The sequence below is a fragment of the Bison bison genome, unplaced genomic scaffold, assembly GCF_000754665.1.
Source record: "Bison bison bison isolate TAMUID 2011002044 unplaced genomic scaffold, Bison_UMD1.0 scf7180017864388, whole genome shotgun sequence".
In the NCBI taxonomy this organism is placed as follows: domain Eukaryota; kingdom Metazoa; phylum Chordata; class Mammalia; order Artiodactyla; family Bovidae; genus Bison; species Bison bison.
In genome coordinates this window covers 70,578-90,430 of record NW_011494960.1, presented here as the reverse complement: position 1 = coordinate 90,430, position 19,853 = coordinate 70,578, and the positions used below count along the sequence as shown (strand labels likewise).

General features: G+C 36.2%; 1 protein-coding gene across 1 annotated transcript in view; it reads left to right on the top strand.

Annotated features, from left to right (window-relative positions):
- LUZP2 (leucine zipper protein 2) overlaps positions 1 to 19,853 on the top strand; it is a gene marked incomplete at its 3' end in the record, with an annotated part of 243,185 nt that overhangs the window by 169,942 nt on the left and 53,390 nt on the right. The window contains exon 7 of the mRNA XM_010858468.1: positions 4,825 to 4,887. Coding sequence (XP_010856770.1) covers positions 4,825 to 4,887 — 63 coding nt within the window. The remainder of the gene's footprint in view (positions 1 to 4,824; positions 4,888 to 19,853) is intronic.

The window sequence follows — 19,853 nt, the reverse complement described above, 5'->3', positions numbered from 1 at the left end:
CCTTTTCTAAAACCAGCTTGAACATCAGGAAGTTCACGGTTCACATATTGCTGAAGCCTGGCTTGGAGAATTTTAAGCATTATTTTACTAGTGTGTGAGGTGAGTACAATCGTGCGGTAGTTGGAGCATTTTTTGGCATTGCCCTTCTTTGGGATTGGAATGAAAACTGACCTTTTTTTTTAAATTTTATTTTATTTAACTTTACAATATTGTATTGGTTTTGCCATGTATCAAAGTGAATCTGCCACAGGTATACATGTGTTCCTTTTCCAGTCCTGTGGCCACTGCTGAGTTTTCCAAATTTGCTGGCATATTGAGTGCAGCACTTTCACAGCATCATCTTTCAGGATTTGGAATAGCTCAACTGGAATTCCATCACCTCCACTAGCTTTGTTCGTCGTGATGCTTTCTAAGGCCCACTTGACTTCACATTCCATGATGTCTGGCTCTAGGTCAGTGATCACACCATCGTGATTATCTGGGTCGTGAAGATCTTTTTTGTACAGTTCTTCCGAATATTCTTGCCATCTCTTCTTAATATCTTCTGCTTCTGTTAGGTCCATACCATTTCTGTCCTTTATCGAGCCCATCTTTGCATGAAATGTTCCTTTGGTATCTCTGATTTTCTCAAAGAGATCTCTAGTCTTTCCCATTCTGTTGTTTTCCTCTATTTCTTTGCATTGATCGCTGAAGAAGGCTTTCTTATCTCTTCTTGCTATTCTTTAAATATTTAAAATATTTAATTTTAAAACATGGCTCACTCTTTTTTAGCATTCCATTTCATGTATGTATGATAATTTGTTTACTATTCACCACTTAAGGGACATGTGGGTTATTTCCAGCTTTTGACTCTTATGGATAAAAGTACTAAGCATTTATGTATATATTATCATTTCTCTTGCTTGAATACCTACAAAGAATTTCTGTCTAATTTATTTTATAAGAAACTATCAACCAGTTTCCCCAAATGACTATAGCATTTTGCATTCCCACTAACCTATTTTTCAAATATCATTTCATGTAACTGTGATAATCTATTTCCATGTATTCTTTTTAATCCTGCTGAAGAATCAGAACCTATAATCTTAGATGGATAAAGACAAATAATTGAGGTCCTAATGTTAGAAAGTTTGAAATTGGGATGGCTCTGGAAAAATAGGAATGCTTAATCGGCCATCTGTGGCTCACCAGAATGTCTTCCAAACAGTAGACAAACATGTCTGCTGGGAGATATGTCTTTCTTACAAACACTTTTTTGTTTGTAATAGTCCTCATAAAAAGCATTATCCTAATAAACACTGTTTATTATCTTAACAAACACTGTTCACCTTAACTTCTTAGCATTCTAGCTACTTCCGTCACCTCTTGAAACACTTGCTTGCTACCTCCCCTTTATATTCAATATACAACCAAATATAAACTTGACTGTCAACTGAAACTCATGTTTATTTAATCTTTAACAATTTATAAAATTAAAAATAAGCAGTGAAACTGAGCAATACATATCTGCAGGTATATGTATAGATATACCTCATTTCAATTCAGTCGCTCAGTCATGTATGACTCTTTGTGACCCCATGGATTGCAGCATGCAAGGCTTCCCTGTCCATCACCAACTCCCAGAGCTTGCTTAAACTCATGTCCCTTGAGTCAGTGATAACATCCAACCATCTCATCCTCTGTCATCCCTTTTTCCTCCTACCTTAAATCTTTCCCAGCATCAGGGTCTTTTCCAGTGAGTCAGTGCTTCCCATCAGGTGGACAGAGTATTGGAGCTTCAGCTTCAGCATCAGTCCTTCCAATGAATATTCAAGACTGATTTCCTTTAGGACTGACTGGCTTGATCTCCTTGCAGTCCAGGGGAATCTCAAGAGTCTTCTCCAACACCACAGTTGAAAAGCATCAATTCTTCAGCGCTCAGCTTTCCTTATAGTCCAACTCTCACATCCATACATGACTACTGGAAAAACATTAGTTTTGACTAGAGGGACCTTTATTGGCAAAGTAATGTCTCTGCTTTTTAATATGCTGTCTAGTTTGGTTATAACTTTTCCTCCAAGGAGCAAGTGTCTTTTAACTTCATGGCTGCAAATCATAATCTGCAGTGATTTTGGAGCCTCAAAAATAAAGTCAGCCACTGTTTCCCTATCTATTTGCCATGAAGTGATGGAGCCAGATGCCATGATCTTAGTTTTCTGAGTGTTGAGTTTTAAGCCAACTTTTTCACTCTCCTCTTTCACTTTCATCAAGAGTCTCTTTAGTTCCTCTTCGCTTTCTGCCATAAGGTTGGTGTCATCTGTGTATCTGAGGTTATTGATATTTCTCCATGCAATCTTGCTTCCAGCTTGTGCTTCATCCAGCCTGGCATTTTGCATGATGTACTCTGCATATAAGTTAAATAAGCAGAGTGACAATAGATAGCCTTGACGTATTCCTTCCCAATTTGGAATCAGTCCATTGTTTCATGTTCAGTTGTAACTGTTACTTCTTGACCTGCACACAGATTTCTCAGGGGACAGGTCAGGTGGTCTGGTATTCCCATCTCTTGAAGACTTTTCCAGTTTGTTGTGATCCACACAGTCAAAGGCTTTGGTGTAGTCAGTAGAGCAGAAGTAGATATTTTTCTGGAATTTTCTTGCTTTATTGATGATCTAACGGATGTTGGCAATTTGAACTCTGATTCCTCTGCCTTTTCTAAATCCAGCTTAACCATCTGGAAATTTATGTATCATGTTATGTTGAAGCCTGGCTTGGAGAATTTTGAGCATTGCTTTGATACTGTGTGAGATGAGTGCAATTGTATGGTAGTTTGAACAATCTTTTGCATTGCCTTTCTTTGGGATTGGAATGAAAACTGATGTTTTCCAGTCCTGTGGCCACTGCTGAATTTTCCAAATTTGCAGGCATTACTGAGTGAAGCACTTTTACAGCATCATCTTTCAGGATTTGAAATAGCTCAACTGGAATTCCATCACCTTCACTAGCTTTTTTCATAGTGATGCTTCCCTAAGGCTCACTTGACTTCACATTCCAGGATGTCTGGCTCTATGTGGGTGATCACACCATCATAGTTACCTGGGTTATGAAGACCTTTTTTGTATAGTTCTTCTGTGTATTCTTTCCACCTCTTCTTAATATCTTCTGCTTCTGTTAGGTCCATACCATTTCTGTCCCTTATTGTGCCCATCTTTGCATGAAGTGTTCCCTTGGTATCTCTAATTTTCCTGAAGAGATCACTAGTTTTTCCCCTTCTATTATTTTCCTCTATTTCTTTGCATTGATCCCTGAGGAAGGCTTTCTTATCTGTCCTTGCTTTTCTTTGGAATTCTGCGTTCAAATGAGTTTATCTTTCCTTTTCTCCTTTGCTTTTTGCTTCTCTCCTTTTCACAGCTATTGTAAGGCCTCCTCAGACAACCATTTTGCCTTTTGCATTTCTTTTTCTTGGGGATGGTCTTTATCTCTGCCTCCTGTACAATGTCACATACCTCCGTCCATAGTTCTTCAGGCACTCTGTCTATCAGATCTAAACCCTTGAATCTATTTTCCCAGTTTTACTATATAATCATAAGGGGTTTGATTTAGATCATACCTGAATGGTCTAGTGGTTTTCCCTACTTTCTTCAATTTAAGTCTGAATTTGCCAATAAAGAGTTTATGATCTGAGCCACAGTCAGCTCCTCGTCTTGTTTTTGCTGACTGTGTAGTGCTTCCATCTTTGACTGCAAAGAATATAATCAGTCTGATATCAGTATTGACCATCTGTGATGTCCATGTGTAGAGTCTTCTCTTGTGTTTTTGGAAGAGGATGTTTGTTATGACCAGTGTGTTTTCTTGGCAAAACTGTTTGCCTTTGCCCTGCTTCATTTTGTAATCCAAGGCCAAATTTGCCTGTTACTCCAGGTGTTTCTTGACTTCCAGTCCCCTATAATGAAAAGGATATCTTTTGCGTGTTAGTTCTAGAAGGTCTTGTAGGTCTTCATAGTACTGTTCAACTTCAGCTTCTTCAGCGTTACTGATTGGGGCATAGACTTGTATTACTGTATTATTGAATGGTTTGCCTTAGAAACCAACAGAGATTTCTGTCATTTTTGAGATTGCATCCAAGAACTGCATTTTGGACTCTCTTGTTGACTATGAAAGCTACTCCATTTCTTCTAAGGGATTCTTGCCCACAGTATTAGATATAATGGTCATCTGAGTTAAATTCACCTATTCCTATCCATTTTAGTTCACTGTTTCCGAAAACATTGATGTTCATTCTTGCCATCTCCTGTTTGACCACTTCCAATTTACCTTGATTCATGGACCTAACATTCCAGGTTTCTATGTATTATTGTTCTTAAAGCATCAGATTTTTTACTTCCACCACCAGTCACATCAACAACTAGGTGGTTGTTTTTTGCTTTGGGTCTGTCTCTTCATTCTTTCTGGAGTTATTTCTCCACTGATCTCCAGTAGCATATTGGGAAAATACCAACCTGGGAGTTCATCTTTCAGTGGGTATGCCTAGATGACTCATTCTGTGTGTGTGTGAATTTTGCGGGGGAGGGTTGAGGAGAGGAACAATAAGCCACTTTCTTTAAATATTACCTTTTAAACAGTACACTTCTTTGAACAGGTTTCGGTTTTTTCTTCCTGCCTAGAATAGCTGGATGTCTGACTCCCAAAGCAGAGATTAAGCTTTTCTCTTTCACTTCTAGACTAGTTGAACTCTTTTTTTGTTTGGCTGCAAAGTTCATTCTTGTGCAGTTAAAGGAATTTTAATCTTGACATTTGAAAATGTAAATGAAATTAAGTCTCTAATTCATGTTTTTGTTCTTACAGTCAAAAAAAATTCAGTCCCAGCTGAAGGAGCTTCGTTATGGGAAGAAAGATTTATTATTTAAGGTAAGCATCTTTCTCCCTACTTCCTCCAGCTGGCTGGTTCAATACCTAAACTATAATACTATTTAGCTTAAATTTAATTTCCAGGTTTTCACAGGAATTAGAGTTATATTTGACTGAATTGAAGGTGCTTTCATTTTATTGCCTACTTAATTAATGGAGATAAATACAGATATGGTTTCCTGGGTACATTCTTAATCAAAGGCAGACTTCATTTCAAGGTGTTTAAAGTCTCTTTGTAAACTTCAATTACTGTAATTCAACATTGAGGAATACTGCCTTTCAGAATGCTTTTACATTACAGTGAGCATATATTGAACACTTTTCAAGAGATCAGGTTCACTGGCGACCTACATTCTTGACTTTCAGAGATCCCTGCATTAGTCTCTTTATTATAATCTTTATATTTAATCATGGTTGATTGATTTTCATTATTTATACTTTCCTTTACAAGACTGTATGTAGACATCTATCACAAACTATGGTTATGGTTAACTGACTAATGGCCACCAAAATATATCCATTGCTAATCCCTAGAACCTGTGAATGTGATATTTTATGGCAAAAGAGACTTTACAGATGTCATTAAGTTAAGGATCTTGAGGTGGGAAGATTATCCTAAGTTATCTAGGTGTATACTGAGTATATTGCACACGTTTTTAATAAGAGTAATACAGGATGGCTTAAGTAAAAAAAAAAACGGATTATGTAACCTTTGGAGAAGTTGGAGGAGGAAAGACAATGCAAAAGGATTTTCCCACATAGCCTCTGGGATAAACAGCCCTTTCAACACTGATGTTGCTCGTAAAATTCATTTCAAATTTCTGACTTTCCAAACTCTTAAGAGAATAAGTTGTGTTGTTTAAGTCACTGAGATCAAAGTAGTTTGTTATAGCAGCAAAAAGAAACTAATACAGATACTTCCTTTTATCTCCCTTGAGCAGAGAAGCTGAGCCTTTACTTGTGCTTGTGGTACACCTGCATTCCCAAATGCAGTAGAATAATAGAATATTAGGCTTTTCGTACTAGGAATAATACTTTGTTTAATAAGTAAATGTAAATTAATTTGTGTGTAATATCTGTTTTTCAAAAATGTTTCCACTACAGTGATCATTCCAATCTATCTTCAGGTTTAATTTGAGATAATTCTTCATGTTATTTAATGTTTGGAAAATTCTTTAGTTTTTCTGTTGAAAACAGTAAAAAATAACTTCTCACTTTTCTCTGACACATTTACTTTTGGATTAGAGTCATACAAAGGTGTTCCTATGATGAGAACCAATATTTATTAAATTCTTATTCCATGCAAGTCATGAATCTGGGAATATTTTACCATTCAGTCATTCATAAACATGCTTCCTGTCATTCCTTTAACCTCTTTCATAACAAAATGTTCTTTAGCACACCAAGGAAAATGTGAATTAATTCTCATTAATGCTCTCTGACTCTCAGCCGTCTGCTCATTGTATATGATAGATAAAAGAGGAAAATCCAAGGTATTAATGTTTTCCTGTGTACCATCAATCTTTCATACTGAGACTCGCGCTCAGGGTATCTTGACTGTTACATTCAGCTCAGCTTTAGCTTTTTGCAGTCATCAACAACAAATAATTGAAATTGGGGGAAAAAACCAACTGTGTGTGCATGTTTATATTTGCAAAGAAATGTCTAGTTGTTTGATTTGCTCAACACAATAAGATTAGGAATATAATAAAAAAATTCCAAGCTCCCTAGAGCTGGTAAGTTTGCGGTATTAGGCTGGGAGATTTATGTAAAGATAGAAGATCATATGAGGCTTTTTAAATTTTTTGAATATCAATTCTCAAATTGAAGAGTTAGAAAAGTTTGGAGAAAAGAATAGGAAGATCCAATAATTTTCCATGATTTACTTCTTTGTTGTATGACAGCTCTTTGGGCTTCCCTGGTGACTCAGATGGTAAAGAATTGACTACAATGCAGGAGACCCAGGCTCAGTCCCTGGGTTAGAGAGACTCCCTGGAGAAGGGAATGGCTACCCACTCCAGTATTCTTGCCTGGAGAATGCCATGGACAGAGGAGCCTGGCAGGTTACAGTCCATAGGGTTGCAAAGAGTTAGGCATGACTGAGTGACTAACAAATTCACTTTTTTCAAATATAGATTAGTAATTTATCAACTTTCAGAAATTACCCAAATCAGGATTTGTTGAAAATGTGAGACATTATTTGTAAGCCTTGTTATTTTATGTCAATTTGAGAAGAACACTTATACATGAAATCAGGTGATTGCATATGAATAGACCATGAAGTTGCATAAATTAGAATGTCATCCCATATTCCCTTCCCAAACAATTTAATCTCTAGATTTTTATTACATCCAATAGCAGGAGGTCTAGAAGCATGGCAATTTTTTAGCTAAATTAACTTATTTAGTAGCTAAACTATGTCAGCAAGGACCTGGAGTTGTTTCTCTGTATTTCAGACTTTTTCATATCATGAGAACTGACTTGTTCTAAACTTTAATTCCTCATTGTACAATGATAGTGTCTAAAGATCTATGTCACTGTGTACAGAGTCAAAGAAAAGGGTGTGGGGGAAACATTTGTTCTTAAGTGTCATAATTTTTATACAGGAAGTACATTTTTAAGAAGTCTCCCCAAACTTGGGTGTGCATCTATGTATAAAAGTGAGACTTCAGTGTTTTCAACTTCTATTGTGAAAAACTGCTTTTTTTTTAGAAACCTAAATTGTTAATGGAGAACCACCCAGACAATTTCTGCTGTAAGGTACTCATTCACTCATCTTGGGACAGCTTACATTTATATCATCTCATTTGCTAACTTTTGTATCAACAGTGCACATTTTAGGTATTGTATAAACATGTTAATTGAATGAATGAAAACATACCTACATATGTACATGCACATGAATATGTAGGCCAGGGCAGTAGATAGTAGAAACATTATAATTTTGTGACCAGAATCTATCCATGCACTTATTCAAATGAGTCCACAAAATATTTTTGGTAATAACTTGCTGAATCTTGAGATAAGTAGTAGAATATTTTATTTCCCTGAAGTAGTTTCCTGAGCATCTATTCAATTTTGAATAGATTTGATGGTTTTTAGTGAAGATAATATGTGAAGGAGCAGTGCTTACCACTAAAGCACATGAATTTTATCTTAAAAATAATGGAATGTGCTGACAGTTGCAAGGCAGGTTGATAAATTCAGTGTCCTTATTAATGTTTGAGGGCCGACTTTTGACTGAGGAAGGCAGCCAGCAGCAGTAAACATTCTATATTAAGGAAAGAAGTGAGGATCTGCAGATTATGGAGTTGACATTCTCTGGAATACCTATGCTCCATTGTGCTATTCTGTTTTACTTTTACATATATCTATTTTTTTAATTTCTATAGTATTATTTTCTCATTATAGAAAAATGTCAAAACATGTCTAAATGTATAAGGCCAAACAAACAAATAAAAGCCCCAAACACTTAAAACCCATCACTTGGAACATACTCAATAGTTTGAAATTTTTATTTAAATAAATAAATATTAAGAAAGAATTTTGTTTTTAAGTAGCCCAAACCAAAGGTGCTGTGTAATTTATATTCAATTTCTATATGTACTATAGGGTTTATAAAATATTTAACAATTATTTTATTTTTCACTTTTTCTAACTTAGTATTCATATTCTATATTATTTTTATATCACTATTTAGTTCCTTTTGTATTAGGCATATCTGCTTTGTGATTAATATATGTATCTGTTAATAATCATAATATGTACATTATATACATTCTGCTTTTTTACATAATTTATAAAGGTATCTTTTATTTACAAAACAGAAACACACTCACAGACTTACAGAACACACTTAAGGTTACAGGGTGGAAAAGGAGGGAGGGAAGAGATGGGGAGTTTGGAACTGACATGCACACGCTGCTATATTTCAAATGGATAACCAACAAGGACCTTCTGTTGGTTATAGCACAGGGAACTCTGTTCAATATTATTTAACAACCTAAATGGGAAAAGAATTTGAAAAACAATAGATACATGTATATATATAACTGAATCACTTTGATGTATACCTGAAACTAACACAACATTGTTAATCAACTATACTCCAACACAAAATGAAAAGTTTTAAAACTATGTATTATGAAAAAAATTGTGTATTACAATTTTAATTTATGCTTTGATGAAAAATGTTTTCTTATTTTTAACTTGAGGTATAGTTTTTATTGAACATGTATCCAACTATAAAGTAATTCACTAAAGTTATTGAAAAATTTTAATGTTATTGATACCTGATATACATTATTTTTGGATTTGGATTTTTAACTTGAATGGAGGGTAGCTGACAAAAATAATCACATATATTTAAAGGATACAACATGATTTGATACACATATACAATGTGGGATGATTATCAAGATTAAAATAACTAACAACCCTCACCTCACATAGTTAACTGTTTTTCTGTATGTATAAGAGAGTGATTTAGATCTACTCTCAGCAGTTCTGAATGATACAATACCCCATTGTTAACCATAGTTCCCTATCCCATCAGTGTATTAAGAAAAAAAAATGTATTTAATTAGGGATTTTTTGGACATATCCAGAGAACTGGGCATTCTCATTAAGGAAACAAGAATAAATGAAAGAGGCTTCTGGTGGCACAGACAGTAAAGAATCCACCTGCAATGTAAGAGACTCAGGTCGGATCCGTGGGTCGGGAAGATCTCCTGGAGAAGGGAATAACTGCTCCCTCCAGTATTCTTGCCTGGAGAATCCCATGGACAGAGGAGCCTGGTGGGCTACAGTCTGTGGGTTCGCAAAGAGTTGAACACAACTGAATGACTTAACACTTAAGTAAATATATTGGTCTACTGAGGCTGACATAAATAGTAACTTGGACCCAGTGGCTTAAGAACAAAAATTTATTTTCTCACTTTCTAAAGGCTGGAAAATCTGGGATAAGTCTGACAGGTTTCTGTTAGAAACCTGTGTCCTCACATGCAGGAGAGCTAACGAGCTCTCTGATGTCTCTCCTTACAAGGACACTAATCCTACAATATCAGGGTCCCACCCATATGACCTCATTTAACCTTAATGACCTCCTTATAGGTCCAGTCTTCAAGTACAGTCACATTGAGGGTTAGGCTGTCAACATGAGTTTAGGGGAGACAGTTCAGTTCATTGCAGTGATTAAGTAATACATAAAATAAAGCAGTAACAAACCTTGAGAAATTATAAAATGAAAATTACTGTTTTAATTTGCCATAAAAATGATTGCTGGGCAATTTAAACATTTACTTTGAAACGTAATCCATTTAATTTCATTTATCAATACTTACTTTTTGTTGTTGTTATTTGGGTCATTTCAAAACAATTTACATTAATGTTTCCTCAGTTCAGTTCAGTTCAGTCTCTCAGTCACGTCCAACTCTTTGTGACCCCATGAACCGCAGCACGCTAGGCCTCCCTGTCCATCACCAGCTCCTGGAGTCCACCCAAACCCATGTCCATTGAGTCGGTGATGCCATCCGTTCATGCCTCAAAATAAGTCTATGATCACTCAGGGTATGTGACACTGTCACCTTATCATGTATCAGAAAAACAAGACCAAGAGAAGGTAAAAGACTTGTCTGAAATAATAGAACTAGTAAGTGGCAGAGTGTTATTCTAATCTAAGTCCTGTGACTCCACTATGTTACATTTTTCATAGTTATATTTCTACTTTGATTCTTGGGGGGATTTATAGATTATACTTTTCAGAACTATTTTCTACTGTACTCAAAAATTAAAAGGGCACATAGAAAACAGACTTGTGGACACAGTGGGGGAAAGAGAGGATGGTACAAATTTAAGAAAGTAGCATTGACATATATAAACTAAATATATATATCAGATCAGATCAGATCAGATCAGTCGCTCAGTCGTGTCCGACTCTTTGTGATCCCATGAATCACAGCACGCCAGGCCTCCCTGTCCATCACCAACTCCCGGAGTTCACTCAGACTCACGTCCATCGAGTCAGTGATGCCATCCAGCCATCTCATCCTCTGTCGTCCCCTTCTCCTCCTGCCCCCAATCCCTCCCAGCATCAGAGTCTTTTCCAATGAGTCAACTCTTCGCATGAGGTGGTCAAAGTACTGGAGTTTCAGCTTTAGAATCATTCCTTCCAAAGAAATCCCAGGGCTGATCTCCTTCAGAATGGACTGGTTGGATCTCCTTGCAGTCCAAGGGACTCTCAAGAGTCTTCTCCAACACCACAGTTCAAAAGCATCAATTCTTTGGTGCTCAGCCTTCTTCACAGTCCAACTCTCACATCCATACATGACCACTGGAAAAACCATAGCCTTGACTAGATGAACCTTTATTGGCAAAGTAATGTCTCTGCTTTTGAATATGCTATCTAGGTTGGTCATAACTTTCCTTCCAAAGAAATCCCAGGGCTGATCTCCTTCAGAATGGACTGGTTGGATCTCCTTGCAGTCCAAGGGACTCCCAAGAGTCTTCTCCAACACCACAGTTCAAAAGCATCAATTCTTCGGTGCTCAGCCTTCTTCACAGTCCAACTCACATCCATACATGACCACAGGAAAAACCATAGCCTTGACTAGATGAACCTTTATTGGCAAAGTAATGTCTCTGCTTTTGAATATGCTATCTAGGTTGGTCATAACTTTCCTTCCAAAGAGTAAGCGTCTTAAATATATATATAGACATATATAAAATAAATAAATAGTGGGAAGTTGCTGTATAACGCAAGGAGCCTAGCCTGGCACTCTGTGAACTGGAGGGATGGTATGTGGGGTAGGGAGGCTCAAAAGGAAGGAGATATATATATATATAATTATGACCAGTTTGCTTTATTGCAAGACAGAAACCAACAACATTGTAAAGCAATTACCCTCCAATTAAAAAATACTTTAAATTTAAAAAGTATTAAAAGGGCAAATATGCATAGATGGAAATATAACTTGTCCACATAAAAATAATCTGTCAGAAACTAATATTCAATGCATTTGCTTGAAAATATAATGATTTTTATTACAAAAATAAGATGTTTTAAGTTTAGAATTGGTAGTTGCTTAAAACAGCAGATTCTTGTCTAACTCCCTATATTCGTATTATCTACTCTACTAGTTTTTAAAACTACAGTATTGTTTTAAAAGTATGTTCTGTGGTTAAAAAAGGAGAAATTTAATTGACCTTGCCCAAATCAACCCAACTTTTCAGACTTGCTCCTCCCCCATGCTTTAAAACATAAAGCCAACTAGCCTGACTTATTTTCTTATTGTTCACCAGATAATGGAATATATATGCATGTTTAAATGTTTTAAATATATGCATGTTTCTTAGCAGAAGTCATATCAAATTTAAGTCTACTAAACTTTAATTTTTCTCCAAAAATTATATTCCAAATACTGAAAGTCACTAAAAGTGCAGGACTTTAAAAGAAGCCAAATGCAGAACTTTATAAAGTGACTTATCTGTGATTACAGAACTTCAGTCTAAGTTCCAGACTTCATGTTCATTCAGTCCTCTAAAATTATTGGTTGAGAACGCATTATCTGTCAGGCACTGAGCAAAGTGGGTTTTTTCCATTTGACCAAGATTCCTTCACACTTCAAAGGGATTTAAAGTCAGTGGATGAATTTCAGGATGATATTGATTCCTCAGAATTTTTTCATAATTCTTATAGATTTGCATATGGCACTTTTCTTGGAGAGGAGCTTATATAATTTATTAGATTATCAAATGATTTATACATATCCAAAAGTTAACAGTTTAGGAATCATTGCTCTACATCCTGGCCCTCACCTTCTACCACGTTAAGCATGTTTAGGCAGTGATAAGCAGAGCCATCTCTGGCTGTTATTGAGAATATTGTGCTTATTCCAATTTTCTGTGTTTTCTTTCTTTGTTCACTTATTAGAAAACTCAGGTGTGTTCTATAACTGCCAGGTTGATGATTCTGTTAGAAATTATTTTTATAAAATTTCTATAACTTTAAATAATATTTTTAAATTTTACCACTTTAATCACATTTTATCATTAATTCATAATTTGAATAAAAAGTTATGGCCTATCACATAGGAAAATAAAACATGTTAAGTGACTTAAGCCAGGTATTGTAAATACAAAAAAAAAAAAAAGTGAATCTCTGTGTGTGTCCCCACCCCATACCCTGTGCCTGCCTATCTTTTACCTTGCTAATGATTCATGGGGTTCTTTTCCATTGAGCTTAGATCTAGTCTGGGCATCATTCTCATTCCAAGCAACTCCTAAATGTTAGTCACAGTTGGTATCTATCTGCCATCCCTGAATGAGCTCTAACTACTTTGCATGTAGCCAGTCTCCAGTTTCTAGAAAGAGACTCTGCGGTATTTGCTCACTATTTCCCTACCATTGTAGCAAATGACAACCATTACACATTGCAAAGTCTTTGTACAGAAAAGGTCTAAAGGCTAAGGAATTTAGGGAATAAGTGAAAGTGAAGTCCCTCAGTCATGTCCAACTCTTTGCCAACTCATGGACCTACCAGGCTCCGCGGTCCATGGAATTTTCCAGGCAAGAATACTGGAGTGGGCTGCCATTTCCTTTTCCAGGGGATCTTTGCAACCCAGGGATCGAACCCAGGTCTCCTGCATTGCAGACGGATGCTTTACCATCTGAGCCACTAGGGAAGCCCACTTAGGGAATAAGGCATAAGTGTGAATCTTTCTGCAAAAAATCTAAGTGAGTACAATGAACTTTAGACCCGCCCTAGAACATTTCTTCTTGGGTCTAAGATACTAGAATGAGCCTTGAACTGCTGACCTTTGCTACCCCTTCTTCTTCTATCCATAATTTTCCATATATGTCTGGGTTTATCAAACTGTCCTCCCACTGTGAGTGGCCCTCAGTCTTTGCTAGGTTCAGCTGACTTGGCACAGGTACCTGCTTGGATCATATATAGAACAGTGGCATCATGAGACCTTTGGGAAAAATCACCTTTTTCTGTGGCACTTGACAGGGAGACTGCTATTTCAGTTCTAGGCACAACAGCCAGCAATTGCTGCACTCCTTTCTTTAGGTCCTAAATAAATGCTTCTACTTTAAGTACATTTAAACATTTTTTTTTTTTCAGTGAGAGACATCAGTTTCTTCTGAGTAGTCTAAAAGTTCAACCTGTACTTCTGATCAGAAGTTGTCTTAAGTTCTGAAATTATAGATTAGCAATTATAACCTTTCATAGAGTCAATTTGAGCATTAGGCATACTGCTCGGGGACATGTGCCATCCCCAGATAGCTTTTCATCTCTAATTAAAATAGAAAGCAATTACAATACTATCTCTGTGCTAAACATAATTCTTTATTTTGAATATAAAATGAAAAGAACAATGAAGAAAACACACAGCAATTTCATGCATCATACAGTTTTTAAATGCCTTGTTTTCTATATCCTTTATCTTAACAGTGAAGCCAACCATAATTTTAGAAAACAAGGGCAGATTTTTGTTCTCCTTTGAGTACTTCTTTTGGTAAGACATTTAGATGTTCTCCTTTATCTTGGCAGGAGACATTTAAGAAGCATATTTGTGAACCTAACTTTTCATTCCATTTCATTTCATTTCACTGCTGTTGCTCAGTTACTAGGATGTTTCTTAAACTACGCATAATAAAAAAGAAGAAAACAGTTACCTCTGAAGGTAATTGAATGGAAAGCTGCTGCAACAGAAACAATTTAGAATAATTTTAAATAGGAAAATTCTCCATAAACTTCATAGTTTATGAAAAGGAATATGCTGCTTATGAAGGCAAGAGCAGAATCTGTTAGTAGTGCATCCTGGGAGTCGTCTTCTGTATCTTCTTCCCTACTATTGTCATTCTAACTTAACAAACCCCATTTGAAAAACATATCAGATTAACTTGTTACATAAATTTTCAACAATATAGAGCCTTCACATTAGAAGGATCCTATAACACACCAAACTCCAGTTCTTGCACAGTATTGGCTATTATCCCTAATATAATGATTCCCTGGTGGCTCAGTGGTAAAGAATCCACCTGCAATGGAGGAGACAAGGGTTCGATCCCTGGGTTGGGACGATCTCCTGGAGGAGGAAATGGCCACCCACTCTTAATATTCTTGCCTGGAAGAATTCCATGGACAGAGGAGTCTGGTTGGCTATAGTCCATGAGGTCACAAAGAGTCAGACACGACTGAGCACACACACACGTCCCTAAAGGCATTGACTCTGCTTGTAAATGTCCAGTGATTAGGGTTCACAACATTCCAAAGCAGGTGTTTTCCTTCTTACAGAATTCTGATTATCGAAGAATCCCCTTCTCACACTCAAGTGTATTTTCTTTATATACCTGATTCCCACAGAGATGCCAACCTCATTCTAAAAAGTTATGTATTTTTCCCCTACAGTCTCCTCTTGTGGTTTCTTCCTTATTCTTTGTCTCTAATTGCCCTTTCTATTCTTCATGCCCTCACCACTAAGACGCCTTCAGAAGGAGAATTTCATTATATGATGTAATTGTTTCTCAGTCTGAAAAATATTTGTGGTTTCTTAACCAAGAGTAGAACTCAGTTTACTGCTAGTGATGAAATTACCTGGGGAGGTGAAGTGGGGTGCATTATTTGAGTAGGCAATGAAACTCATTTAAATGCTCAGAATTCATGCTCCTTAAGCCAAAGCCACCATTTACAGTCACTAGCACGCATTTTTCAGTTTTCTTCCCAATCACGTAATCTCTTCCTTTTTTCTTATTGAGGCGTACTTGACAAATGACAGTGTGTTGGTTTCAGGAGTACAACATAGTGATCTGATATTTGTATATGCCACAAAGTGATCAGCAGAGTAAGTCTAGTATATATCCATCACCATAAATAATTGCAGTTGTGTGTGTGATAAGATCTTTTAAGGAAGATTTATTCTCTTAACAACTTTTAAATATCCAATTCAGTCTTACTAACTATAGTCACCATGCTATGCATGGCAACCCCATGACTTTTTTTTTTTCAAGTTCTATTTTTTTAATAAGATAGAATAACATTTACTTTTTAAATAAAAGCGATACATAATAAACCTAAAAATACAAAATAAAGTCACAATTTTTCTGGGAGTCTGTACCATATGGCTCCCTTTACCTATTTCATCCACCTCCCATCCACTGCCTCCAGCAACCACCAATAATCTTCTCTTTTGTGAAATCATGATTAGCATATCCTCCCATCCTGCCCCAACCATTGCTACTCCACTCCTCTAGAAGTAGAGTATGAAGAATCCCTGAGGCTGGAAAAATCCATATGGGGTATATTATATATGTGTAGAAACTCTATGATTATGTAATATTTGGGGTGAAATCTTTTAGCTTATTCAGTGCTTCTTGCAGCAAGTTAGATAAAACTTGGCACAATTAAGAAACACTTACTGTGGGGCCTAAGAGTGCTTTGCAGGCTACAAGAGAAAGAGAAAACAGCACAGCTAAGACTAGTTTACAACTTTGACCAATCTATGTGTAAAAAGTCTTATGTCAACCCTAAGCATCATCTACTGAATATTTATTTTGTGTATTTCTTCTTCCTTAGTGAATGTAGCTTGATGTGACAAAAATAGTATGTGCTTGCAGTCAGGGGATCTGTGTTCTTTATTATTTCTTTCCCTTGAAAGTGAAAGTCACTCAGTTGTGTCCGACTCTTTGCGACCCATGGAATATACAGTCCATGGAATTCTGCAGGCCAGAATACTGGAGTGGGTAGCCTTTCCTTTCTCCAGGGAACCTTCCCAACCCAGGGATTGAAGCCAGATCTCCCATGTTGCAGGCAGATTCTTTACCAGCTGAGCCACAAGGGAAGCCCAAGAATACTGGAGTGGGTAGCTTATCCTCACACCGGGGTCTCCTGCATTGCAGGCGAATTCTTTACCAACTGAACTATCAGGGAAGCATCTTTCTCTTACCTGGAAATTAAGGTTAATTAGTCACATAGCCTTGTTGGGTATCAATTCTGTCAGTAAACTGTGGATAAGATCAATACACACACTTCAGAGGTATTTAATAGGATCAAATGAGATTGTATATCAAATTAATTCTGTAAAATATCTTATAACCATTCCATTATCAATGAATTGTTTTTGTCTTTTATTTCCAGAGGGAAATATATTTTTTTAGATAATACTAGATCACTTTTTCAGAGTGAAACTATTGTTCTTAGTTGCATTCAAGAATTATGTCATAACTTTTCTACTCAAACCTTCATGGTTTGTAGTCCCCAGCATATATAAAACTTTATGATATAGAGTTGTTTGGGAAGCCTGGAGAAGAACAGTTAGTTCATTTTCCTCATTTTAGGCAAATGTGTGCGTATACAAACACAGACACATACACATATATACAAAGGCAAAAGGATCTTCAGAACATTCTAGAGAGATCTCATATTTTTAAAGTATTTATATAGTAATGAAATACTAAATGATAAAGCCTTTTAGAAATGAAATTGTTGGGATACATTTTTTTCCTAATAAAGTTTTACATAAGTTTTTTTATTTTAAAAAAATGGGATGTAGAGACCAAGAACTAGATGCAATTTCTTAATATAATTGCACTTGACCATTGTTTGGAACAGAGATGGGAAAGATGATAGTCTTCTTCTTTCAAACTGCCTTTAACGTATTGTTTATGGGAATAATAAATGGAGATTGTCTCTACTCTAATCTCATTAGTTAGTTATGTAAGAAGCCTTTGCTTTAAATAATTTGGTTTCTTGCTTGGTTTTTATCTTGGACAAATTTGATATGCTGATATACTGATAATTTATTCATTAAAATCTATAAAATCTTCTAAAATAATAATACTGACTTTAGTCCTCTGTCTTTTTCTTTTTGTTTCAAGTTGAGCAGAAACTGTGTTAACTCATTATTATAACACTCCCCCTTTCTTCATGTGTTGAATTTGCTCATATTTTAGGTGCATTGTGGATAACTGTGATCTTATATGTGATGTTTTCACTTATCTGAGCCCTTTTATTTGCATACTGCTTGGATTTTAATGTTAATCTGTAAGAGTTTGGTAGTAATCAAATACAGTCTTATAGACTGCCTATTCAATTATGGTTATTTTAATAATGATACTCAGCTTTACTGAATGAGAATGGTCTGTTGGTATTTCATAAATTTTAACATAATGCAGGGACCACCCATATGTCTTGTTAAAAGGATATTCTGAGTCCGTAGGCCTGGGATGGGGCTTGAAATTCTGCATTTCAAGCAGGACCTTAGGCAGTGCTGACTCTATTGGTCTATGAGGCCCTAGGGCATTTAATTAATCTGATGTTAAAGGGTTTTACTTTTCTTTTTCTTAATTTAAAAATTCTTTAGACATTGTGTTAGAGAATGAAGGAGCGTTTGAAATGAGATGATCTGAGTTCCCTTTCAGACTTTTCAGTTAACTTACGAATGTTTCTTTTGTATATGGACCTTGGAAAGCAGGTATTTGCATTTGTTATTTAACATCTGCCCTGCTCCCCCTGCCCTCCTTTTCACTGATCATAGCTGACATTTTGTAGCAGACATAGGAGAAACAAAACTGACTGGACTCCCTCAGTAAAGGAGATAGGCTAGTTTATAATTAGTCTTAATACATTATGCTAAGTGCTTTTTTTTTTTTTCTGAAGTATGGTAAGTGCTTACTCCGCCCCTGAAGCAAAATTAGTTTATTTGGGAGGTGAAAGGGATACCAAAAGGAGACTAGGGAAGTGAGTTAGGGAAGGAAAGAAGGTCAGTAAAGGGTCCATTATCAAGGCATCCACAACTGAGAGTGAGACAGCTCCATGGAAAAAATATGAAAATGAGACCATACACTTTAGAATAATACGCTTGTGGCATGCTGATTCCCAAGAGTCACAGGCTGGGGCCTGTTCCAAGGTGGTGATAATTCTTCATCACTTCCCACTGGCCCTGAGCATGGCCAGAATGTCTTTTAGTGGTTGGGGATGGGGTGGAGGAAATCCCTCAGTCATAGATGCAGATACAGGCACTTATCCATAGTCAGGAGCACACTGAAAGATTGGCAAGTATAACAGTGTAGTGGCATAATGTATTGTCATTAAATATGAAAAATAAGTAAGCCATGTGCATATTAAGAAAAAGTTGTCAAACAGCACAATACTATCATGCAGTGTCTATAACCATGCAAAAGCAAAAACTAGTTATGTCATTAGAATACATAGAATCTTATCTACCACTCTTGGAAGATAGGGCATGAGAGAGATCAGTAGGTCAATTACTACATCAGGACCAGCATCATGGAAGAGTGACATTGGGTTAGATCTTGAGGGCATTGCAACACAGTCTATGCTTGACATTTACTCAGTAAATATTTTGAAATGAAGGAAATAGGAAAGGAGGGAAGATTCAGTAAATGAAGAATGCTATCTTTCTTGAGAAAACAGCATAACATACATCACTATTTAATAAGTTATCGTAGGAACTTTTTGAAATATATGGTAAATGTGGAAAGAAGCTAGAAGAGATTGAGAAGACAAAATGATGCCAAATCATGAGGGGCATTAACGGGCATATTAATAATTTCGACCACATTAAAAGATGCTCAACATCACTAGTTATTAGAGAAATGCGAGTCAAAACTACAATGAGGTATCTCCTCACAATGGTCAGAATGGCCATCATCAAAATCTCTTGTTGTTGTTCAGTTGCTAAAGTCATGTCTGACTCTTTGCAACTCCATTGAGTTCAAAAACAATGGAATATTACTCAACCATAAAAAGAACAAAATAACTCCACTTTGATTGTTGTACTGAGTGAAGTAAGTCAGATACAGGAAGACCGATATCACAGGACATCAGTTATATGTGGAATCTTAAAAAAAAGGATGCAAACAAATTCAGTTACAAAGCAGAAGTAGAATCACCGATATAGAAAACAAATCTACGGTTACCAGGGGATAAGGGAGGGGAGGGA